General features: G+C 35.6%; 1 protein-coding gene across 7 annotated transcripts in view; it reads right to left on the reverse strand.

Moving 5' to 3' along the window:
- Positions 1–245: 245 nt before the first annotated feature.
- Positions 246–27,524, reverse strand: part of LOC149784482 (uncharacterized) — a 134,449-nt gene continuing 107,170 nt past the window's right edge. For all 7 annotated transcript variants that reach the window (XM_089932561.1, XM_089932560.1, XM_089932566.1 and 4 more), the window contains 4 exons: positions 23,562–23,683; positions 18,097–18,600; positions 12,674–13,312; positions 246–11,351 (listed from right to left, as the gene is read on the reverse strand). In XM_089932561.1, the coding sequence (XP_089788687.1) occupies positions 12,713–13,312; positions 18,097–18,600; positions 23,562–23,683 (1,226 nt within the window). In that variant the 3' untranslated portion in view covers positions 246–11,351; positions 12,674–12,712. The remainder of the gene's footprint in view (positions 11,352–12,673; positions 13,313–18,096; positions 18,601–23,561; positions 23,684–27,524) is intronic.

Here is a 27,524-nt window from a genome sequence, read left to right on the forward strand (position 1 = left end):
TGGAACCTCTCATTCTTCATGCAAATGTAAACAATCCAACCTGTAGTAGTGCTATATAGCAACCTGCTTACCAAATAATTGTATTTCCTTTCTATATCGGTCCAAAAAGAATGACTAAATCATCTTGGAACAAGGTGCCCAAGTGAGCCTGACATCACTCGCCTAGGTGATTGACAAATATAAGCCTGTGAAAGCAAATTCAAATATGTAGTGAAATTGTGGAGCGGAAATAATGTTTTGAACACTTAGTCGCCACAATATTTATTAGACCTAACACAAAATGAGGTTTCCAGTTTCATGTCAAAGAAATAAATGAATTGGTTGGTCAGAATAGGATTTTATAAACCTCCTTATCATACTTGAAGTACCAAAAGTGAATCATGGTTGCATGACCTAATTGTATTCTTTTTTGAGAAAAAATCTCAGTATCACTCAACAACACAATGCTTCACAACAGTTCGATACACATATACAAACTTTGTATAATTAAATTTACTGCCATAAAATAATGAATATACATGTGATGGTCAGAAAGAATTTGTGACAGATGGACAACAGATTCATGGCCATACTATAAACTCACAAACATAATTAAATTCTGTTCTAAAAATATACATAAATTCCGTTAAACAAAAATACATGTTTTTATTATACATGCTCTTCTATACAACCAATTCAACTGTCTAGTATGCAGATATACATTATAATCTATTATACAAATGCACATATTTTCTACTATTATACCTGAAGTCCATTATACAAACATATCTAAAGTCCATTACACAAATATACCTATTTTCTACCATTATACCTATTATACAAATATATATATTGTCTACTATACAAATATACATATTTTTTACTATTATAATTTAAGTCTGTTATCCAATATACCTATTGTCTACTACATAAATATATATTTTCTACTATTATACATAAAGTCCATTATACAAATATACCTATTTTCTACTTTCATACCTAAAGTCTATTATACAAATATACCTATTTTCTATTAAACCTTTTCTATTGTACAAATAAACCTAAAGTCTATTATACAAGTACACTTATAGTTTATTATACAAATGTACTAGATATGTAAATAAATAAAGGAATAAGCCCTGACAAGATAATCTGGAGTGGAGCCCCTAAGACAGTATATTGTCATTACAGTGTGTATATACATCTTGCTGGTAACTCCAGCACTTGCACTTTTTTCAAACAGTATTGGTTTCCACATTCCATTGGAAAAAACCCGAACTGCCAAGAGAGGGTCCTGATACTTGGACAACCATATTAATCTGCTGAAGCATGTGCCCTGGATAAGTCACTCCAGCCTCATTTCACAGCACTGACACAACAATGGAGGCAGCAGTTAACACTTATAGCCTTAAGTCGATTGGCACAGAGAATTGGTATGAGGATAGAATTCATCACATTTCAATGGACAGCTTATGCCAGTCAAAAAGCTGGCAGTCCCTAGACAATAAGGTGTTGTCCCACCAAATCACAACAACTTCAATGAGTGCTTAGAGCAGAGAGCTATACTAGACAATAAGGTGTTGTCCCACCATATCCCAACAGCTTCAATGAGTGCTTGGAGCAGAGAGCTATACTAGACAATAAGGGGTTGTCCCACCATATCCCAACAGCTTCAATGAGCTTGGAGCAGAGAGCTATACTAGACAATAAGGTGTTGTCCCACCATATCCCAACAGCTTCAGTGAGTGCTTGGAGCATTTAGACTACACTAGACAATAAGGTGTTGTCCCACCATATCCCAACAGCTTCAATGAGCTTGGAGTAGAGAGCTATACTAGACAATAAGGTGTTGTCCCACCATATCCCAACAGCTTCAATGAGTGCTTGGAGCATTTAGACTACACTAGACAATAAGATTTTGTCCCACCATATCCCAACATCTTCAATGAGTGCTTGGAACATAGGGGCTATACTAGACAATGAGACTGAAATCATTGTACCAGGCAAGGCAAAGATTTAATAGAAAGAAGAAACCAGCACTAAGATTAAGTTGCTGGAATATCATGGACATGACAACTGGACCATCTTAAGACCTTCAACGCATCAATGACACACATAAAACTGCATTGATCATGTTGAATTGAAAAGACTTAACAATGACATTGCAACTATCCAATAAGCATGCCTCACATTGACTGGATCACTTATAGATAAAGACTACACCTTCTTCCGGCAAAGGAAAAGCACAGATGACTCAAGAAAATAGGATTTGCAGTACACAAACACACTCATGACCCAACACTTCACTTGTCCTCCAAAATAACAGACCAGTTCTATGATGAACTTGAGGCCACCATCAACGAAATCTCAAAACATGAAAATCTGTAGAGATGTTTCAAGGATTTTATATGGGGTAGCCCCCCTTGTCACAAAAATAATGGGGGAGTAGAACAAAAATGAGAAGGAGGAACCAATCATAGTTCATTATTTACGTAACACTTTATTATCCATCTCTCTTTCTTCCGGATCCATTCGTAAGATCCCTACTGAAATAATTTTTTTTTAAAGACGATGCCTCCAGCTGTATAAACATTAATCTGTACATTGTTTCTCGACTTAAGTGGTTGATTACCTGTATATGAATACTGAGAACCCCCCTCTGACATCTCACAGGTATTGTCTTTTGGATAATTCTGCTCCAAAATAAGATTTGTCACAAATATATGTTCTGCAAATTTAATTTTCTTGAATTAGCACTCTATTGACTACTAAAGTACCATGCCCGATTTACTATTCCATAATGCTGTATTAGGATTTTGTAAGCACTCTACTGACTACTAAAGTACCATGCTAGATTTACTATTCCATAATGCTGTATTAGGATTTTGTAAGCACCCTACTGACTACCTACTAAAGTACCATGCTAGATTTACTATTCCATAATGCTGTATTAGGATTTTGTAAGCACTCTACTGACTACTAAATTACCATGCTAGATTTACTATTCCATAATGCTGTATTAGGATTTTGTAAGCACTCTACTGACTACTAAAGTACCATGCTAGATTTACTATTCCATAATGCTGTATTAGGATTTTGTAAGCACCCTACTGACTACCTACTAAAGTACCATGCTAGATTTACTATTCCATAATGCTGTATTAGGATTTTGTAAGCATTCTACTGACTACTAAAGTACAATGATATATTTACTATTCCATAATGCTGTATTAGGATTTTGTAAGCACTCTACCGACTACTAAAGTACCATGCTAGATTTACTATTCCATAATGGTGTACACCTGTATTAGGATTTTGCAAGCACTCTACTGACTACTACTAAAGTACTATGCTAGGTTTACTATACCATAATGATATATTAGGATTTTTTAAGCACTCTACTAACTACTAAAGTACCATGCTAGATTTACTATTCCATAATGCTGTATTAGGATTTTGTAAGCACTCTACTGACTACTAAAGTACCATGCTAGATTTACTATTCCATAATGCTGTATTAGGATTTTGTAAGCACTCTACTGACTACTAAAGTACCATGCTAGATTTACTATTCCATAATGCTGTATTAGGATTTTGTAAGCACTCTACTGACTACTAAAGTACCATGCTAGATTTACTATTCCATAATGCTGTATTAGGATTTTGTAAGCACTCTACTGACTACTAAAGTACCATGCTAGATTTACTATTCCATAATGCTGTATTAGGATTTTGTAAGCACTCTACTGACTACTAAAGTACCATGCTAGATTTACTATTCAGTAATGCTGTATTAGGATTTTGTAAGCACTCTACTGACTACTAAAGTACCATGCTAGATTTACTATTCCATAATGCTGTATTAGGATTTTGTAAGCACTCTATTGACTACCTACTAAAGTACCATGCTAGATTTACTATTCAGTAATGCTGTATTAGGATTTTGTAAGCACTCTACTGACTACTAAAGTACCATGCTAGATTTACTATTCAGTAATGCTGTATTAGGATTTTGTAAGCACTCTACTGACTACTAAAGTACCATGCTGGATTTACTATTCCATAATGCTGTATTAGGATTTTGTAAGCACTCTACTGACTACTAAAGTACCATGCGAGATTTACTATTCCATAAAACTGTATCAGGATTTTGTAAGCACTCTACTGACTACTAAAGTACCATGCTGGATTTACTATTCAGTAATGCTGTATTAGGATTTTGTAAGCACCCTACTGACAACTAAAGTACCATCCTATACTTACTATTCGATAATGCTGTATTAGCATTTTGTAAGCCCATCAATGCCAGTCTACTTGTTTAAACAAGTATTTTGATTTAATAAATACATTTACATTTCAATTTTAGATTATCATTTATTTGATTTATCCTAACCGTTATGCCAGGGCTACATGGTTTTGTTGTACACGATGCTGCAGGGCTAGATTGTGACAAGAAAAGAAACAAAACATGCACTCTACTTTTAAACTCTGTTTTTAATTTGGATTGTTTGTCTGCCTTTTCTACATTTGATTTCGAAAACCAGCTGAATCGAGGGTTGATGGCATGCAATCTGTTTTTGTTCATCCAGCATGTATATTGGATTCATATTTAGTGCCATTTTGGGGTTGGTTGAAAATCATTCACTGGCATTTCCATAAAGACATTCATAGCTCCTATAATAATAAGCTGATATATTTCCTAACTTTAAAAATAAATTGTCTTCATTATTATGATCAACCACTACTTGCCAAACAGACTTATCTAAAGTTGATCAATGGTGGGAATCGGCCTATTTGGTGTGCTCGACAGCCCGTATTATAAACACGCAGTTGTAAAACTTCCTTGATGCAAGGTTCAAACTACTGCACAACGCTTGTTCCAGACCCCAATGTGCCAATCAATTTAGCTGAGCAACCATTGATGTCAAGGTGATGAAACCAGATGTGTAAACATAAAAGACATGTCACAACATGTTTAACAATATTTTTACCACTGAAAGGGCGAATAACTCAATAAAGGTACATCCCGAGCAGAAAACATTTTCATATGCTTTGCTTGAAATTAATTTGCAAAGTTTTTGTGTATCACTGCTTTCCATGTACGTGAATTTGTACAAATTTTGTATGAATCACACGATCATGCAGCCTGAGAGCATCTCTGCATCAGTACCTGTTATGAGATTTTACCGCAATAGTACATGATGGCTGTGACTCATGGTCCACTTGTCTAGGACATCATGTCATGGCACTGGGAAGATCATCAAAAATGGACAGAGACTACTTGAACTTTGTTCTTACCATGACCTCTCTGAATCATAAATATGTAATTTCAGACAAAGCCTCAACACAATGTATCATGGAGACATCTCTTATCTAGCTACAGGCACCAGCTTGATATGATCATTACCAGGTACTAGATGCATCACCTTCACCAGCATCCTAATCACTTGCAAGTACCATAGCACTGACTGCAGCATGGATCATTCCTTGGTATGCAGTAAGGTCACACTTCAAAGAAATTGAACTGTTTGAAACATAAGGGAATCCCTGCATGAATGTCAATGGAATTCATGACTGTACTCTGATAACCTGAAACAGGCTGTCTGTGTGAGAAATCTATTCTACTCAGATACATCCATTAGCATCGTTGTCTATGCTGGAAAGAGGGCTTAGAATCAAAAGATATAAACGACAGTAACATTATCTCTCTCTACAAACAACAACGGCAACTCCCACCTAAGCAACACAGGCTTTCAACCTTGTTAACGTAATCTTATTGTCCAAGCTGCCAGAACAGATTGGATATCCCAATACTCATCAGCATGATCCAATCATGCCATGAAAACATGAGAGTTATAGGCAATTGGCAGAGCAAAAAAGAACCAGTAGAAAGATATCAATGAAATTAATATGGCATAAGAGTTGAAAAGACACCAGCTTTAAGTGCATCAGATGCATTGGAGATAATCAACGCTTGTCAAATATCTGACTGACTACCTCGGTGCACAAATCCATTCTCTTCTGAAACTGAACGATGCCAATATGATTATTCAAATAACCTAAGTACGTTATACAAATCTGGTAACACAAATACCGCTTATAAGGGATTATTCTGGCGTGGAAAAAAAAACGAAATTTTACAGTAAATTGTTTCTCTGAAAATACTAACCCAATCACATTGACATTAGGGAATTGCTTTTACTACCTCCAGATTGCTGGTTTCCTGTAGGCTTAAAAAGTCTATATTTATATAGACAAAGGGAAACAACTGTTACCAATTACCTCCCCTTATCCTGCTAGGTAACACTTCATGTACCAGATATCACCAGTTTTAACTTGAGTATTATCTGAGACAGGATAATCACAATGTTTGGACGGTTGGAGGCAAATTATAAAAATGTGATTGGGAAGTATTGTTAGAGAAATAGAATTTAAAAAAAGATTTCATTGCTCCAAATACCTTACCCAATCCTATTAACATTGGGAAAATCCATAAATTAGCAGAGCAAAAGAGAGCCCACCAAATGAACAAGATGAAGAACATGTGGAAACCCAATACACCAGATTCAAGGGCAAAATTCAACAGAGATTGTCATCCAGGACACTTGATGTCAACTGACACAGCTCCATATTCTTCTGGAACCGAGGGATGCTGACATGCAAATGAACCTAAACTCTATTATTCAAGTCTGCAAAAATTAAGACCAAATAAAGAATTATTTTGGTGTGAATAAAAATTATGTTTCCCTCAAAATATTTACATCATATTAATGTAAGGAAATTACTTTTACTACCTCCAAAATCAAGCCTTCCCATAGACTTTGAAGTCTTTCTGTCAATAGCTTGTAAACACATAAGGGAAGTAACTCTTAAAGATTAGCTCCCTGTTTTACTTCAAGTACTGTCTTAGACAGGATGCTTTTATTGCAGTGTGTGTGTGTATGTGATTTGGAATTTTAAGAGTGGAAAAGACACCAGCTTTAAGTGCATTTAACATTAGGGAATTACTTTCACTACCTCCAGATGGACATAGTACACAATTAATTTTACTATATGTTCTCTACATTTGTTTCTCAGTACTGACCTTTCCACTGTGTGACAATCAATGCAAATCATATGTTAATCTAAAATACCTTCAAAGATGACTTCACGGTGAAGTTCTTGTCAAAGGTTCACCTGCTCTATTTTTTAGATGATTGATTGTCAACATAACAGCATGTAAACAGAACACATATTTCACTTCCGGATCATCACCAAGGCCTTATTACTCACTGTGCACTGTCGCCAAAATACATACAGACAACAACACCCTGAGCTCATATAATCAAGAACAAAGAGTTACCTTTAAATCCTTACCAAAAAAGCATAAATAAAACTCTTCTATCACCACCAAAATGAGAGAGGAAAAAATGTTCTAAAAATAGACTAGAACTACATTCGTGGGTACTGAACTGGAAGTATTAATTGTGATGTAATTCCAGATTGCTAGTTTCCTGTAGGCTTAAAAAGTCTATATTTGTATAGACAAAGGGAACCAACTGTTACCAATTACCTTCCCTTATCCTGCTAGGTAACACTTCATGTACCAGATATCACCAGTTTTAACTTCAGCGTTATCTGAGACTGGATAATCACAATGTTTGGACGGTTGGAGGCAAATTATAAAAATGTGATTGGGAAGTATTGTTAGAGAAATATAATTTAAAAAAAGATTTCATTGCTCCAAATACCTTACCCAATCCTATTAACATTGGGAAAATCCGTAAATTAGCAGAGCAAAAGAGAGCCCACCAAATGAACAAGATGAAGAACATGTGCAAACCCAATACACCAGATTCAAGGGCAAAATTCAACAGAGATTGTCACTACTGAATGAGTCTCTCCATCCAGGACACTTGATGTCAACTGACACAGCTCCATATTCTTCTGGAAACGAGGGATGCTGATATGCAAATAAACCTAAACTCTTATTATTCAAGTCTGCCAAAATTAATACCAAATAAAGAATTATTTTGGTGTGAATAAATAGAAATTTTATTGTAAATTATGTTTCCCTCAAAATACTTACATCATATTAATGTAAGGGAATTACTTTTACTACCTCCAGAATCAAGCCTTCCCATAGACTTTGAAGTCTTTCTGTCAATACCCTGTTTTACTTCAAGTACTGTCTTTGACAGGATGCTTGTATTGCAGCATGTGTGTGTGTGTGTATGTGATTTGGATTTTTAACCTAACTTTAGCAATTTTTCAGTCATATTGCTATGGTGTCTGCAGTGTGGAAGTTTATAGTGATGTCTGGCACTGGGGCATCATGATACGACATATAGTATGATGTCCCACCCATGCTCTTTGGAGAGCATATATCAGGTCCTTGCCTCTATTGAATGACTGATCTACGACAGGGGTCGTACAATTATTTTATGGTTTCATGTAGATGGAAACCTGTTCGCAGTGATGAAAACCAGTGTGTCATTAAAATTTAAAACTTCATAATGAATCTGTTTGTAGTTGAAGCCAACATTCAGAGCATGCAGTTCATTTACTTTTTATGTCAAAGCCAAGTTATCAGAAATCATGTCTTATATGGTAATTTCATACTTTATACTTTAAAGACATTTGAGTTTTTACTGCACATGGCCTGCTAAACAAGATGTATGCATCAAGCAGAAGTTCTCCAGACATGGGTGAAAATAATTAGTGACCACAGATGCTTTTCATGCTTTGGGGTCACTAAGACTTTCCTGGGCACATCTGTTCTCAAACTTAATAGATCAGTGACCCATAACTTGTCACATTTCCACCTCGCATGAAAAAGTATTATGGGTGTGGTCAGATTGGTTTTATGATGAAAAGGACAGCTGAAGGGTTGGCATGCTCACATGACCACTGCAGAGAACAAAATGCTAACTGAATCTGTATTATATATATTGTCTCTGAATAGCTTTATAATTCTGTCAGTAATTGGGACTGAAAATATATTGCAGTGGTCAGGTTGTTGACCAGTTGGTTCGATTGGTTGGTTAACAGTCGGAGTGAGAAATAAATCATCATTCATCGCCTATATCATGTCCGGGTGGAAAGTTGGATTTACACCTGTCCTCATCATATTTGCTTGTCAACATTCTTGTTGACAAAGCTTTATGATATTAATAACCCTCAATATTAGATTCCTTTTGGCATCTCTCTGCAAAATGTCCTCCATATGGTGGAGTTTAACAGGTGGAGGGGAGACCTGTCCGCCTCCCAGGATAAACTAGATCACACTTCAGAGGGAGGGTGTAAACTTAAAATATTTTGATCACCAAATTTGGACTAAGCCCTTTTTTCTTGCACTTAAGCTGTTTGAAAAATTGTGGACCATACATCTTCTGTCCATCAAAATCAGATCTTACAGGTTTTGGATGATGAACATTTAGTACAGGTATTGCAGTATTAATGATTGTCTCACACATCCTTAAAATGCCTTCATTTTGGTTTACATTTAAAAGTCATTTTGTCGCAGACTATTTTTAAGTTTAAAGAATGATTAAACACACTTGGTGTAAATGCAATGAGAGACAATGGCTATCAAATTTCAAAATATGAATGTATATTTCCATTAGATGTCCTAAATCAGAAATAGTCTGTCAAGGATAAAGAAAACAGTTACTGATCAAATTAAAAGGATAGAATGAAATGGTACTTAAATAAATACTGATAAAATTATAAATATCGATTTATCTACCTATTTATCTATGTAAAGAAATATATTTGTGAATAAGCGAACCTTTGAACAAGAAAAGTGGCATTGCGCTACCACACAGCTTTAAAACGCATTATCTATGTAAACATGTCAGATGAAATGGTAACAAATTCGTACAAAAATATCTTAAATGTCACCAAATTATACTATGTAGTATGATTGTTTGACTTACTGTACCAACAAAAAGACTAATGTATGGCTCAGAAGCCTGTTGACTATTGGCAGCAAACGTTAAATCTGTAAGAGTTACTTCCCTTTGTGTATACAAAAGCATTCAGAGAGAGAGAGAGAGAGAGAGAAAGAGAGAGACTTTTCAATTGTATATGAAGGATGAATTCTGGAGGCACCATAAATAATGACCTAACTTTAGTTTAAATTGGATAATCTGGCTTACAGATTTTTCCCCCTCTGTTAAAGAGCAATAAATAATCTCCAAGCTGGAGGATAGTGTAAGAACTGGTAAGTCTAGTGTCAGGATAATGTGCCTGGGTGGGTGTCATAGACAAATGGCATTATTTCCCACCCAGACACATTATCCAGACTCCAGGCCAACAAATCCTAACACTAATCTTTTAATGCTGAGTGGCAAGCAAGGCAGCTGCTAGTAATATTCTTGAAAGTCTTTGGTATGACTCAGCCAGGGTTCAAACCCGCAACCTTCCACTTCAAGGTTGGACACTCTAACAACTAGGAGAAGTATATTTAAATTTGTAATTGTAGTTGTATTGTATATTGTATCACTACAATGATACATATATTTACATTTATGATTGCAGTTACACTGTATATTGTATTACTGCATATTCAACATTTCCAGCTTGGAGTTTATGTTTCTCTTTAGTAGAGGGAAAAGAACCCTATAATTTCAAGTTTAAATAAATATAACACTCTAGTGATACAAAAATCCTGTGTAACTACAACTGAAAATCTAACAACCTGAATACTGTTCAACTAAAAATGGTTAAAAATATTCAAGCAACATATCTGCAAATTTTCAAACATATTTTTCCAAACATGATAAGGATTCCATATGTGACCTGTGCTCAAAAGTATGTGGAGGCTGTAGGGCCCATCACTGATATTCTCCAGAAAGTCAGTCATATCAAAAAAAAATTATTTTGTGTTTCTGTCTATACACATCCAAATCACAACTAACTCCAAAGTCAACACTACAACTGTTTTGTGTTTCTGCCTTAGTACACATCCAAATGATAACTATTTCCACAGTCAACACTATACTGTTTTATGTTTCTTCTTACAAATCATAATGACTATAAGTTGACAATATAACTGTTTTATGTTGCTGCTTAACGTCCAAATTACAACTCATGTAACTACATAATGTATTTCTCAGTTCATCCTTGGGGGCTCACACTTCTTGATCATGGGTCCGAATTCTGTCCACACACAGGAACTCTGGGAATGGGATTATGCATCATGCTGGGTCCTAATTATGGCCACATACAGTAGTGTCACTTGGCATGCATGATGCCAGGTACAAATTATGGTCAGATACAGTAGTGTCATTTGGCACGAGATCATGTATTCCGAGGACATTTCTGCTGTTGCACTGGATCCAGCCAACCATTCTTCTTCCATTAGTGTAGTAACCTCCAATGCATCAAATCTAAAAAAGCAGACATTTCTTGCTATAGTTTCCATTTTAATAAAGGAGCATGCACCTTTAATATCACCAAAGCACAATAATCTGGCTACAATGTAATTTACAAGTGTGCAATTAAAACAATGTTTTATATGATGTATGGAAAGATAGGTTCTTTTCTATCTAGGTTTTCAAGCCTAAGTCAATAAAATATATATATAGTCTATAAATGAGTCACTTAAAAATAAGCATGCATATGTGTGTGTGTGTGTGTGTGTGTGTGTGTGTGGACGGATGTTACCTCATCACAATATTACTTGTTTGGTTTAAAAGCATAAAAATAAATTAACTGCACAAACAATTCAGTAATATAAAACCTTCCAAAAACTGAAGGATGAATAATACACAACAGAAAATAAATAATGTAAAGACATTCAAATTCTAAAAATGGTATATCAAGTAACATATTAAGCTTAAACATGTAACATCCTTAAAACATTAAGTCAATATTTCAAATACTAATAATTTTCCCTCAAGAATGTTTAATTTTTTTCTGGCAGTTCATATTAAAATTGCATGCACATTACATTACCTATTCCTCAAAGTGGGAACTTAACACACAGTCGAGAAAAGTAAAGTGGTAGGGTATGTACTCTGGTTGAGGTTCACCCTTTAAGAGGCAAACAAAAGTCAGGTATATGTGTCCAATATGCAAATAAAAAATATCACAATACCACTAAGTGGTTGGAGCATTTGTTTTGGATGCAGGAGGTCATGGGTTCGAACCCCAGCTGAGCCACACCAAAGACTTATTAAAATGGTACGAGAAGTAGTCTCGCTTGGTGCTTAGCGTTAAGAGGTTATTGTTAAGACTTGGTTGGCCCGGTATCAGGGTAATGTGACTGAGTGGGGCATGATACTACATGTCTGTAGCATGACACCCCAGTGATAGTCATCACTATAAACTACCAGACTGCAGACATCATAGTGATATGTCTGAGATATTGTTAAAGGTATGGTAAAAATCGAAATAACACACACATACACATTCACCAAGTTGTCTTTATGCTGTGCCATCACAATGTGTCTGTATTGTACTTGTATCTTTTGATAAGTTGTATTTTTACTGTGCCAGCACAAGTCTGTGTCTGTATTGCATTTATTATGGTGTCTCTTGAAAAGTTATATTTATACTCTGCCATTGTATTGTATGTATCGTACTTGTATCTATTTGACAAGCTGTACTTGTACTGCCCATCTTTTTATGCATGTATTGTGTTTATTTGTATCTCCTGATAAGCACATATTTATACTGTGCCATCATATTTTGTTTATGTTATACTTACTTGTATCTCACGATTAAGCTTCATGATCTTCTTTTGTAGCTAACAGGCTTCATAGATAGAGATCACCTGTCTCTTTTGCTTCTCTAACTGTTCCCTGTATCCCTGTTTACCAAGTACATGTTCAATGTCATCAAGCACAGCGTCAATTTTGTTCCAGTAATCATCAAAGTCCTGTTGGCTAATCTTTCCATCCATGGAATGACCAACCTGATTCCTATATGAACGAATTCGCTCCACACTAGCTCCTAGAGATCTGTCCCTGAATGGTTCATCTATTGGATCAATTCCCCAGTCCATCATTGAAGCAGGAACTGTGCTGACATTTCTGATAAGAGTATAAAGCAAAGTAATGTCAAACTGGTCCACGCTTGCCACATACCGATTAAAGGGATCTGGGAAGACCACTTGACACTGATCAGGAATAAGAAGAGCATTCTGCCATTGTCCTCGTCTGGTCTGAGTTTTGTTGGTCAAGTTGGCTTTGTTGGCCCGGATTGCCTGGTAGATGTTTGTATGTCGTTCAGGGACATGGGTGAGGAGGATTTCCCTTAAGGCATTTGTACAAACAGTCACAAGAGCAACACAGAGACGAGCGTGATTCATGTGTTCTGGCATTATGGGTGCATCAGAATCATGTCCCTAAAGTGGAAGGAAAGCTAATATTATTACAATATCCTTTTCATCAGTGACTAAACCTAGAGATCAAAGAAAATGAAGCTTATATGATCATCACACTAATATAACAGGTGTACAATAAATTTTGGTATTATTATTAACTGAAATAGGAAAACAGAAGGCATCTGTTTCATTAAACAAAGCAAATTGGGAGAAACAAGAAGGCCAGGGCCTACATGTTGAGTGGATTATCATAGCATTATGTAAAATATGTGACCTTCAAACCCAAGGATGAAATGTTGAGTTTGCTTTGAATTTGAGCATATTGTACTAGCTTCATGACGGTTCTTGAAAATATGTGAAGAAAACCCATCAATAAGATTTTGGAAAATGAAACAAATGAAAACTGTTTAGCATAAATTATCCATGAGTGAGACCTTAATACCAATATAAATGGGATAAACAAGCAGTGAGTACAGAGAAAAATTAATGACATAACCTCACACTAGACCCCAAGTTACATTATGTCTCCATGATTATCAAGCTCTTGTCAAAACAGTGAAGGCTTTACCTGTGGTCAAATATGCACAGTGAACTAAAGGCAAAACAATGGCATACAGCATTCCTTTCTGTAATGTACAGCCAATAAGACTGGACTTTAAAGGCAAAACAATGGCATAAAGCATTCCTTTCTGTTATACACAACCAATGTGACATGGCATTAAAGGCAAATACTGGGCATAAAGCATTCCTTTCTGTTATACACAAACCATGTGACAGGGCATTAAAGGCAAAACATGGGCATAAAGCATTCCTTTCCGTTATACACAAACCATGTGGCATGGCATTAAAGGCGAAACATGGGCATAAAGCATTCCTTTCTGTAATACACAAACCATGTGACATGGCATTAAAGGCAAAACAATGGCATAAAGCATTCCTTTCTGTAATACACAAACCATGTGACATGGCATTAAAGGTAAAACAATGGCATAAAGCATTCCTTTCTGTAATATACAACCAATTAAAGACAAAACAATGGCAAAGAACGTGTGATATACAAATATCCATTCAGAAGGAGCTGGAATAACAATATGTTCAAAATGTCCACCATGCCAGTCAAACATGAAGCGCCATGCTAGCAAAATGTTAAGTTTATCAGCACCATTTTCAATTAGGACCAACTAGATATCATAGGAAGTCATTTAGTAAAAACATATTGGATATCTGAATGACACTTGTTTCATTTCAGACCAAACAGGCATAATAGGAAGTTAGTTTACTGAAATCCAGAAAGCAATATGACTCTCCATTAATGGGTAACAGCAACACAAATGCTATCAAAAGGACTTCCACTGTGACCAGTATGGCTGTCCAAGGTACCATTTCATTAAGTACCAACTAGATCTTGGGGTGAATTGTCTGCAAAGTTTAGTGGCAATTGTCTTGGAAGTTGAGAAGCAGCAGCAATAACAATCATCTGCTAATGCACATTGAATGATAACAAAACACCCATGCATAAACTAGATGAAATCCCTTTAAAAGGTTAGAAGCAACAGCAACAGCAACAATGCAAACTGACGAACATTTATTTCACAGATATATACAGTGATCATAGTTGGGGTGGGAGCATAATCATTACAGACTGGTTGGATCCAATGGACTTCAGGGTATAACCTGTTCAAGTGAATGATTTTAATGTCCTGCTATGATTTTCTTTATTTTGTTTGTGTTATTTCAAGCATTCAAATATGAATCATGTGGTCCTGCTTGACTTGTAGTTCAGTAACAGATACTGCACTCAAGTTTACATAGTCACCTAAGTTCTGTTTGAAATCAACACTCTCTCTCCCGGAGTTATCCGCTGTTTACAAACATAATTCAGAGTGTGATCATGACAATCAAGATTCCCAATTAGGCTATTATATTTTTTCGAATTGTTTTAATCCAGAGATTTGCTCTGAAATATTTACCATTTGCCGCAGAGTTGACATGCATTGGTCACCATGATGCTGGAGATCTGAAAAGCACCTCTTGCATGTAAGAGCCAATTAGACATAACAAGAAGTCTTTGAGTATAAAACCCTTGTCACTATAGCTATCAATCCAGAATTGGGCATAATGAAATTTTCAAGATGGACATCATACAAGTTATTTTGTGTGTCCAACAGGCACTATTTTCATTTAGGACAAACCAGACATCACAAGAAGCCTCTTTGTAAAGCCCCTTGTTGATACGACCATTTGTTCTAGAGGGCAAGAAATATGAATATCTTCAGAATGGCTGATATGACAGCCATATCAGGCTTTCAGATCGATGTTGTTTTCATTGGAACCAACTACATATCATTTGAAGTATTTTATTGGAAACCCCACATTGATATGTCCACTGTTGATGAATAGAGCACAATTTTGTTTCCAAAATGATTGTTATGGAGGCCATATTGGAAGGGTAGAGAATCATCATTTCCATTTAGAGTAAAAAATAAAATTAATCTACTTATAAAGTTTGATCGCAATCCTCCCAGTAATTTAGGATGAGTAGTGACAACACATTTGTGCTAATGGACAAAATACCTTTATGTCATCTCCTTTGATCTCTGACCAATAGCTAAAAATGATCATGTGCAGCATTTTTAATCATCATCAGGAAATGGATCCAGTATACTTGTCACGGTCTGGTATGAAAACATTTAAAACAATATTCTGATTTCTTGTTTCATGTCTGATCACACTTTCTGACCGTGTTTTGAATAATCTTTTTTTTAAAAAAGACTGGCCAAAATTCATTTGTACAGGTACAAGTCCACCTGTTTATAAGCTTAGCAAATTACAACTACACTAGCAATGACCTTTCACTCAAATTCAAGGTCAGTTTGATCTGATTTTCTAAACACCTTTACAAAAAAGCAGGTATGTTTGTGGTAAGGGGCCATCCATTTAGTATGTACAGATGGAATGGGGAGGGGGAACCCAAATGCACGTACGTACATACGCATAGGAAATAGGGTGGGGTGGGGTGGGTGAAACCTCAATAATAATTTGTCTATTATGTAACCTGTTCGACTGGGTACAGTAGGAATTTCAATTTTAGCTGATACTAGACAAACTTTTTATGCATCTTTCTTCTTTGATGCAGCCAAACATTCAACATCAGTGGACTGTTTTATTAAACATGTTAATATTATTAATCCTTGATCGTTTCTACGTGTATTAAATGTTGGCCATTCTATAGAATTCGGGGGTGGGGGTGGGGGGTGTCAAGCGCAGTATGCAGGGGGTTTAGAAAAGTATGCATCTGTACAGGGAGGGGTGAGGGGTCAAGCTTTGCCAGATTTTTGCATATGTACTAAATGGATGACCCATTCACTGAAAGGTAGCTGTTAAGAGATGTTTCAAATTCAGATTGGAATCATTTGTATATGGGATCCTAATTACTTCGAGCAAAGAAGTGCTTTATGACCATTTGTTCAGGACAAGCAGTTAAAACAAGATTTTCAATATGGATGCATGGTGTCCTTACCGAATATTGGATTAGCACCAGTTATATTAGTACCAAGTAGACATCATAGGAAGTCTTCTGTTTAAAATCTCATGTATATATATATATATATATATATATATATATATATATATATATGCATATGCATACATTCAGGGATAATTATAACAAGATAAAACCAGACGATGGACATCAGATGACAGATGATATAGTAAGATCTTAGCGTCTATGAACAGTAGAGATACAAACATACACCGCTGTCATATAAATGTGTGAATAATACTAATTAGTTTGCCATTTTGAGCACAAAATTGGCCACCAGAGCAATAACAAGGACCAATATATTGGCCTCAAGAAGTGCTTCAAGCAATCATTGATAGATTCATCTATGACAAAATAAAAAAAATCATGGTCATAGCAAAAGTTCACTAGGCTGTATGGCAGGTGAGCTATACATGAATGTGAAATGCCTACTAATTATATTCAAATATTTAAATCATATAAAACATTGAGGTTAGAAGTCTCAGATGTCGATTAATAACATTCAAAATATATAAATGGATACAAGTTAAAGAAAGTGAATATGTTATAATACAATACACAAATCCAGGTTGGATTAAAATATTTACAATTTAGAAACAAAAGAAATTAAAGAATGTAAATGTGCTTCAGACTTCAAGAAGATTGGTGTAGAAATGCCAGTTTTCTTCTCTCAAGTCACAGCTAAGCTAAAATGTATTGCATTTCTGGTTCATTTGATTCACATAACATTATTGGAATGGCATTTAGCAATTAATCAAAATAGAAACAGTTGTAACTTGTATTGCTAATCACACCAAGATTTAATTTTCATTGCCAGTCCCACCAAGTTATATCATAAATAATTGTTTTTGATGTAAATTAATCTTGAAAACCAAACTCATAACAACTGCAATTTATGTTAGGACCATTACATATAATACATTCCCAATTTATGTTAGAACCATTACATATAATACATTCCCAATTTATGTTAGGACCATTACATATAATACATTCCCAATTTGTGCTAGGACCATTAAATATAATACATTTATTCCAAACAAGTCATTACATCTGCTTAAGCCATATAAAACATCACACGATATCACACTATATAATGTGATGTATTAATGCAATCTGCAGTAGGAACAGCTTCTCCTATAGTACCATATGCTGGGTAAATCAACCTCACCAATGGTTTGTGGACAAGATAACACGGTAGAACATTATGTCATAAGAAGACTAGGATTTTCTTTCCTTTCAGTAATATTGAACAATAACTCACCTCATCAGCAAGCCACATCTGAATTGGTGGTGAACTGCCATCTTCAGAGAGAGCTTGGGATGGTGACCACCGTGTACACAACTCATATTGTAAATTCTGGCCAAGGTAAGAGGTAATCTTGGAGAGGTTCAGAGTAATGAACTTTCTAACGCCAGTACACAACTTTGCATCAGGGGTCTTGACTTTATCATTCACCATCATCGTTACTCTTACATACACAATAAAGTTTCTACAGTACAAGGTCAATCTGTGGAAAAGGCCAAGGTCAAAAACGCAGCAGCCACAGAAAATGAGATATTCTGATGTTCCCTTCTTCTTGGCGACAGGCCAGCGAGCTACACAGGCAGCAATAAGCCTGTGAAATATGGGAGGTGGCAAAAACTTTCCTGTGAAGACAAAGCACAGGAAAGGTGTGCTCACCATCAATGGATCTTGTTCAGGGGAGATAATTTCTCTTGGAGTTTCTTGACGAAGCATACATGGTGTAAGAAAGTAGTTCTCCATCTGAAATAAGAATATATATATATATATATATATATATATATATATATATATGTTGTGAAAGAGAGAGAGCAAGTGAGAGATAGAGAGAAAATAAGAGTCAATGTGAAACAGCTTCCACCTGTAAATCAGCAGAAAAAAAATGAGATTAAAATATGCAAGGATTAATACATTGGCTATTTTGCTCCTTGTAACTAACTGTGATTAAATGTTAAACAGAAAACAGACTTACTTTTCTCGACTGAGTCTCAATGCATCAATGCTGACCTACTGAATGTGTCAAATGGATTAGTGATCAAAAGTAGTTAAAGGTGCATTTGATTTTACGGTTCTGATTCAGTTAGCATTTTCATAGTGTTCAGATTGTGTATCATGACATGTATTGATACAGGGCACAGACATGTTGTGTATCATGACATGTATTGATACAGGGCACAGACATGTTGTGTATCATGACATGTATTGATACAGGGCACATACATGTTGTGTATCATGACATGTATTGATACAGGGCACAGACATGTTGTGTATCATGACATGTATTGATACAGGGCACATACATGTTGTGTATCATGACATGTATTGATACAGGGCACAGACATGTTGTGTATCATGACATGTATTGATACAGGGCATATGCACATTGTGTATCATGACATGTTTTGATATAGGGCACAGACATGTTGTGTATCATGACATGTATTGATACAGGGAACTACTACATTGTGTATCATTATATGTATTTAAACTGGGTACAAGCACAATGTGCATTGTGTTATCATAGACTGTGTATACTGTATCATGATACTGTATGTACTGACAAAGGGATGACACCGCACCAATGGCCTAGTGGTTAGAGCATCCACCTCGGCAGTGGGAGGTTTTATTTGAACCCCGGCTGAGTCGTACCAAAGACTAACAAAAATGGTACCAGCATTTGCCTCACTAGGCAATCAGCATTAAGAAATTAGTGTTAGGACTGGTTGGCCTGGTGTCAGGATAATGTGACTGGGTGGGACATGTCTGTGGCATGATGCCCCAGTGCTAGAAATCACTATAAACTGCCACACTGCAGACATCCTAGCGATATGACTGAAAAATTGTTAAAGCTACATTAAATATCCTAATCACACACACACACACACACACACACACAGAGGGATGACTGCCATGGTGGTGATATTAACTGGCCAGCTCAATTCATTTAAGACCAACTAAACCAGGGGATATATGTGTGGGTAAAGTTTTCATGATAACCACCATGGTGGAGATATCGGTGTTCAGATCAAAGCCATTTTCATTCAAGACCAACCAGACCATGGGGTTTATGTGTGTGTAAAGTGTGATAGCAATCATTCAGGTAGTTTAGTAGGAAGACTGATAACAAACTTGTGCTAATGGACAATGTATAGATGACAGATAGCAGGCAGCTCCATAAACCGTCTTCACATTGGTCTATGACCATCACAGCTAAAAATTGTTCCAACCATTTTCAATATAGTGGCTTTCAAAATAGCAGATAGGAAAGAGGATAATATGATTTATGACTACAATTGTTTCTAAGTTTCTTAATTTTTCTTTCATTATTGACAGCGATTCCAAATATATGTCCAACACTGAAAGTTATTTTTGCAAAGAATGCTTTTTTCTGAAATTTGGTAAGATTGATTGAACACAGTGAATTGATTTGTCATAAATAAATATACAGTGAAAATGTTTTATATTTTAGTAGTAATGGTTGTAAGTGAGGCTGCATTTGTATAAATTTTCAAAGCCCTTTATGCCAGAATTCTATTAAGTTTGGTTACAAAAGACCTTTATTTCAGAATTCTACCTAATTTGGTTATAAAATACCTTTATATACAGAATTCTACCAAATTTGGTTACAAAAGCCCTTTATATACAGAATTATACCTAACTTGGTTACAAAAGACCTTTATATGCAGAATTCAACCTAATTAGGTTATGAAAGCCCTTTATGCCAGCATTCTAGCAAATGTATACTAAAACACATAAGCACATGCCAGAATTTAACCAAATTTGGTTAATAAAGCCCTTTATGCCAGCATTCTAGCAAATGTATACTAAAACACATAAGCACATGCCAGAATTTAACCAAATTTGGTTAATAAAGCCCTTTATGCCAGCATTCTAGCAAATGTATACTAAAACACATAAGCACATGCCAGAATTCAACCAAATTTGGTTAATAAAGCCCTTTATGCCAGCATTCTAGCAAATGTATACTAAAACACATAAGCACATGCCACAATTTAACCAAATTTGTTTTTTTAACATAGTTTCTGAAAAAATTGAATTGCATAAATTTGAAATTATTTACTACCTGAATACTTTGTCAAATTTTGCTGCATACTTTTCAGATGTTATTCAGAAGTTTACATGTTCTTTTTTCTATCAATAACAGCCATAGTTGATAATGGGTATTCATAATTTACAGGAAAGAATCCCAAGTGGGCTTAAAGCTGCTCATGTGGTTTACACATGCCTAACAGCCAAATGCAAACATAGTTGACCTAGCACTCTATAAATATAAAAGCCCTTCAAATCCAAATGTTTTCTGTAAAAGTTGTTCAGATTTTGGAGCATGTTTTGTTTAAAGAATATGTACATTTCTAGGAATGGTACATCCAGTTTGGACATGTTCTGCTGAGAAGTTCTTGAGAAATAGTATTTTTTATTCTAAGTCATGGATGCCATATTTGACGGTGAATTGGCATCATTTGTACAATCTGACAGCACTTTATGCCATAACATTTACTGCAGACATTGACCAAATTACACTGAACTCTATACTGCTCTGGTGGCTCAGTGGTTAGAGCATCTGCTTTGGATGCGGGAGGTCCTGAGTTAGAATCACCCCTGAGTCATACCAAAGACTTATTAAAAATGGTACCAGCAGCTGCCTCGCTTGGTGCTCAGCATTAAGAGGTTAGTGTTGGGACTGGTCAGCCTGGTGACAGGATAATGTGGCAGGGTGAGACACAATGTTACGTCTTCTGCATGATGCCCCAGTGCTATACATCACTATACACTACCACACTCCAGACACTGTATCGATATGACTGAAATAATTTTAAAGCTACGTTAAAAATCCAACACTCACACACATGCATACACACACAGAGAACTCTACTTCACAAGAAGCTCTGTAAGTTAAGTGTTTTTCTATTTTTACCAACAGGGGACATGTTTGGCTATAATCTGGCAACTATGTATAAAATTGAAAGTCTTCTCCACAAGGATACTTTAAAATTCGATGCACTTCTCTTAAACAGATTTTGAAATAACTTCATTGGTCCCCTTCATGAACGGCCCGCACCCAACCAGCTGCCACCCACTTTTTATGGTCAGAATCCCTTCCCCTCAAGAAATGCCATCCCTCTAATGTGACAAATGGCCACCATATTATTAGTATTATTAGTATAAAATTGTGAATTGATTCCTCACAAGCAGCCACATTTTATTTTAATGTGTCCATAACCAATATTTAGTTCATATGGTATTTAATGTAAGTGACCTTTTTATCTTTACCAGTGTCTGTTTTCGTTAATTGTTGGCTAAAGTACATGTAGCACTAATGCTAATATTATATCATTAATGCCGACATTACAGTAAATGGGGTTAACAATGTTGTGACAGAGTTTGGGGCTTCACACAGCAGTTGCAGTTTTTGATTACTTTCTTGTCAAGATCATAACATGATCAGGATTGGCTAAATACAGATTTTGTAGATTAACATAGGGAGAGAAATTAAATTTGAACAAAACAGGGTACCAGACAAAGACCGAAAATTCATGTGACAGTACATGTATCAATTTTATTATAATGTCAAGCAATGTATGTAGCAAGATTTAAATTAAGTTTCTGACTGATTTTACCATGTGCATGTCAACAATATCCTACTTGGATTTAACCCTTGAGAATAAGAGCTATTAATGAATGTTAACTTAAATAAGTCAGCTGTAAAGACAAGAACCTGTTATAATTAGTGCTACTTTTAAATGAAGGTATGAAATGCTTTGAAGTTATTTGTAGCCTTCATACTTTATACCCATACTTGTCCCCAATAATTATATAGTTCTCCTCTGGAAAGACCACCCGTCTTATACAGCCACTTTTGCAGTGGAGAATGGATGGCCATATAAAAAGAGGGGAACCATTGTATTTAAAATCTTTATATTTTTAGAACAGTAGCTATATTTCATGGTGGATCAGATAACAGCCCCTTTCCCCATCTATGGCATAAAAATATTCCCTCCAAGGTGCCCATAGGCTGCATACAAAGTCCCAAGATAAATGGTTACGGTTTATCTTAGACTGCTCTGAGCTCATTCCAAGCTTACTGAATAAAGTACAGTCATTACCAAAGAAGCTTAAGGTGATCATTATCAGGGTTGACGCTGGCTTTAAAAAAGTTGTCGCCCCAAAATGATCATTTTTAAAACCTCTAGCACATGGTCTATAATCACTGACAGAAAATATAAAGAAAAGATGAAATCCTGTGTGAAAACACTGCTGTATTTACTTCCAAGTCAGTGTACTGGAGGGAAATTTTTTTAAGATTTAAATGTCCTAAAAATAAATAATTTATAGAAGAGAATAGTTAATTGAGCATGATGAATTCAAACCCTAGTAGAGAGGGTGTGTGACATAAAGGGCTGTCAGTGATTCCAGGTGATTGAACCACCGATTAATTTCTGCAATAAATATTAATTTTTCTAGATTTATATACCTTGAATCGGTTACTGTAGAGCACTATTTCCTAGTTTCCATCTCACCAAAAATAGTTGTGACCTGAATAGTGGATCTCACTTTCAACCTGGTACATGCCATCAGGCCCCACTTTTTCTGTCTCTGGAATTAATACTGACATATTTTTTTCTTTCTTTTTTTAGTAATAATGGAATATCTACAGCAGAACATGAACCATTATGTTTACTGACCTTCTCTCCAACCTCAGTGAATGCCCTTGGCTTGGCAATGATGTTTAGTTGTTCCATGATCAACAAGATATGATCTTTGTGAGCATGTAGTTCTGGATACTTCTCCTTTGTCCAGACGACATCTGTCAAAGAAAAGGTTGATTTTAGAGCCAATAGAAAAGTTGTAATAATAAATTAGTTGTGAAATATTTTGAAAACATAGTTATTTAAAAGGTGATATATTCTAACAGGTTGGGATATGCATTTGTTGCATTTAATTCCAATATAATTTATGTTCAACAAACCATTTAAACCAACAACAACCCCCCCAAAAAAACCTTCAACAATTCAGTTAATTTAGGGTTATGCTGGAAAAGTTCTAATAATAAATTATCTGTGATATACTATTGAAGCCATGTTTATTTAAAAGCATCAAAAACACATTTATGTTCACAAATTTGGAACTGTTACAGTAGTTGTTTCATTGATTGTTAATATCAGTATAATTTATCTTTAACCATTAAAACCAACAGAAAAAGTTAGTCGCTTCATTGAAGTTTATATTCCTAAGTTTGTTATGATACTGACAAGAATGACATAATTACTTTGCCATCACTGAGTTGTGTGATCTGTTCCAAAGAGTGTGTGTGTGTACACACACACACACACATACACACACACGTGTATATATGACCTTCACATCAACAATTAACATTAATTTATCCACAGAGAATCAGGTAATCTAACATAAAGGTTACTCTCAAATCATCTTATCTTCAAATCTGATTTTATCAAATAAGTTATCATTTTTATTTCATGGGCCTTTGATCAGGTAAAAATAAAGGTTATGATAATATATTGAACCACAGTCATTTTTATTAGAAAAGAAGCCGGGGCCCTGAGTGGCTGAGTGGTCTAAAGCGCTCTCTGTTACAGATCACTGCCATCTCACCTCTGTCTGTGTGGGTTTGAATCTAGGATTCGGCTAAAATGGGTATGTGAGAAAGCTCGTCAGTAGCTTCTCGTGGGTCGGTGGTTCTTCCCGGGTTCTTCCTCCACCATTAATACTGGCCACCATGCATAGCCCATCGTGTACTGAAATATGGCGTTAAACCCCACAACAACAAAAACAAAACAATCCTATTTGCATTTTGACCTTCAAAAGACCTGTTCATTTGATTGAACTCTTTTTTTATCGAGATCCATTTTTAAACATTCAATTAGATTTAAAGCAATTAACATTATGTCTTTAGTGTACATTTTATAATCTGCATGTCACTGTTACTTTAAATTGGCAGTTACAGAATTTAGAACAATTAGCATTCATTCTACTGACTCATACATTCTGTTAATTCCCTGGGTTTCATACTTCTATTTGGCCTATTTTATAGACCTGTACTTTTATTACAAAAGACTGCTACCTCATAAACCCAATTCTACCAAGCAAGAAAGGACATTCACTGTTTATTTGGGCTTGTTTAATTCATTAACCCATGGAGCCACGTTTACTTGGCAGGAGGCAGTAGCCTACTGTCGAGCTCTGTAGTGTCAAGGTCATGATACACTAAAGTGGGTGTTATTATATTAAATAAACAGATGTAGCTCTATAATGATACCAAATAATCTGCATGTTTTAGTTGCACTACAAAATACAGAGGCAAAAACCTAATTTTTTAGACCCTTTTTTTCCACCCAAAATTTGCCCAAAGTCAGAATCCAATTTTCGGTCAGGATTTTATACTTTTTTGCCTGAGCTCTAAGGCAGACCGGTCTAATTCTGCACACAGACAGGTGAACCTTTGCAAAAAAGTAGGTTAAAAGAGCATTTGGATTAAAGAGTGGTCTCAATACGAAAATGGTATTCTGTTATAGATTATTTTCCTTTTCTACCTTAAATATTCTCAGCAAGTTTTTTTTAATGTTTTCTAATTTCGTGGTGTTTGTTTTTGTAATCATATCATTATATGTTTTTTATTTTATAGGTGTTGTCTAATGTTGTAAAGCGCTTAGAGCTTCTAAAGGTTAGGCGCTATACAAAGTCCTCATTATTATTAATATTGTTATTAAGCAAAGAAAAAAAAAAAACAATCCAACTTTTACCTTTCTGCTCATGTGCAAGCAAAATAATCAATGGATAATGATGTTTCTAACACAACTAGGCATGAGGCTAAAGGAAAATCTCTTGGAAGTCGATCTATTAGAATGTATTCAGAAATAGCCCCCAAAATGTGTCTCCTATTCGCATTTCAGGTGAAAACAACAAAAAAAAAAATCCAGGGGTTAATGAGTTAAGCAATGAAATGCCAGAAAGTATTGCATACTTGTTGAGATGTCAGTCTGACAAGTGTGATCATTCCTTGGATACATCATCTGAAGATGAAATGTGCGTTCTTCATAGAAACAATGGGGTCATGCATATCCTCATGGGAAGAAAGGATCACAGATAACAAATTTTCAAGGCAAAGGACTTTTCCATGAGCAATGGCCTGTTCTTAGCAATGAAAGCAGAGTCCATCATAATAGATACCAAATCTTTCTAGTAAAAAAATGGCAAAAAGGTCAGAAGTGTTCTTTTTTCAAGATTCTGAAAATATCTAAAATCACAGTAAAATAGAATGCAACTGTGATCAAAACTAACTTCATGAAAACTGTAAGGGGACATTAGTGATCCTTTCCACCATCTGATTGAACAAATTTGTTTCTTGTTTGATATGAGGGCAGACATAAAGGTTCATCATGTGGGTTGTTTCAACAGGCAAGAGGCTGGATTTTTTTAAAATCTCTGCACCAGATTTATGGTGGCAGAGATTTTCAGGAAAACTGCTCCATAACATTTCTCACTCAATTAGGTTCAGAATGTAATTCATCAAGATGAAAGGAATTAGTGGAGTTGGAGGAAAGGTGTATACATCAGGGCCATTTGACATAAGTGAAATGGCATAAAAACTGCACATGCTTTAAGATCCGAGACTGGCAAGATGAAAATTGGGAGCTTGGCATTCCATTTCATCACATATATATCCCCAAGAGACTGACCACAGCGATGACAGAGTTTACTATCAATGAGAGTTAAATCAACCACTCTGTGGTGAAGGGTTGATTCGGCAGGCGCTGCTGGATTTGGCAAACCTGAATGCAGATTTATTAATGTGACACTGCATGCAAATGTCACAAATGAGATGGCTGAGAACTGAGGCATGGGTTCCCCGTTGCTTTTTGAGGTAACTGAAAACACTTGAGTTTGTGGAAGTTATCAGGATACCGTTCCCTTATTCTATATCCTGCCATGTTTGAACAAACCATGTGCACTTTCCAAAAGGAGTGTTGGAGATAGGCATTTAAGCCAGTCATGCTAGCATCTACTGGTATATATAATGTAATTTTCTGCCATTGATCCTGGAAAAGGATGCTAGACATAACACAAAAAAGGTCATCCAATTCACTGAATGGGTCCATATATAGCCAGAACTTTGTTTTTATTTGGGCTATTTGGAAACATTTTGGCTGCCACTGTCATAAAAGGGTCAACTGTAGTGGTCTCATGAACAAGTAATCCAAGACAATAAGTTACAATAGATGAAATATTCCTAAATTTAAATCTTTCTTTCACTGGATGGAAGACACCACCAATATGATCTTAAACGAATGTTTCTAAAGGGGACAGCCTTAATTAAAAATTTGGCCTCGATGCTCCCTTGACGAAATACTAATTGGGTTCGATGAGATTGGATTTATCTTTGTTGATGATAAATTAGAGGCAAAACTAGAATCAAACAGGGGATTTTATATTTTGGTACAATAAACAGCTTACCTTGTGATTCTGAACAACGTTGTCTGTGTAGTTCAATGTCAAATGACTCACTACACAATTCAAAGTGAAGTGCAATGTGATTGTGTATAATTCATGTTGAAGTGTGATATAACTGTATACAATTCCAGTTGAAGCGAGATATGACTGCAAACAATACCAGCTGAATTGAAATA

The sequence above is a fragment of the Sinohyriopsis cumingii genome, chromosome 14, assembly GCF_028554795.1.
Source record: "Sinohyriopsis cumingii isolate HCF-2022 chromosome 14, ASM2855479v2, whole genome shotgun sequence".
NCBI classification, from domain to species: Eukaryota; Metazoa; Mollusca; class Bivalvia; order Unionida; family Unionidae; genus Sinohyriopsis; species Sinohyriopsis cumingii.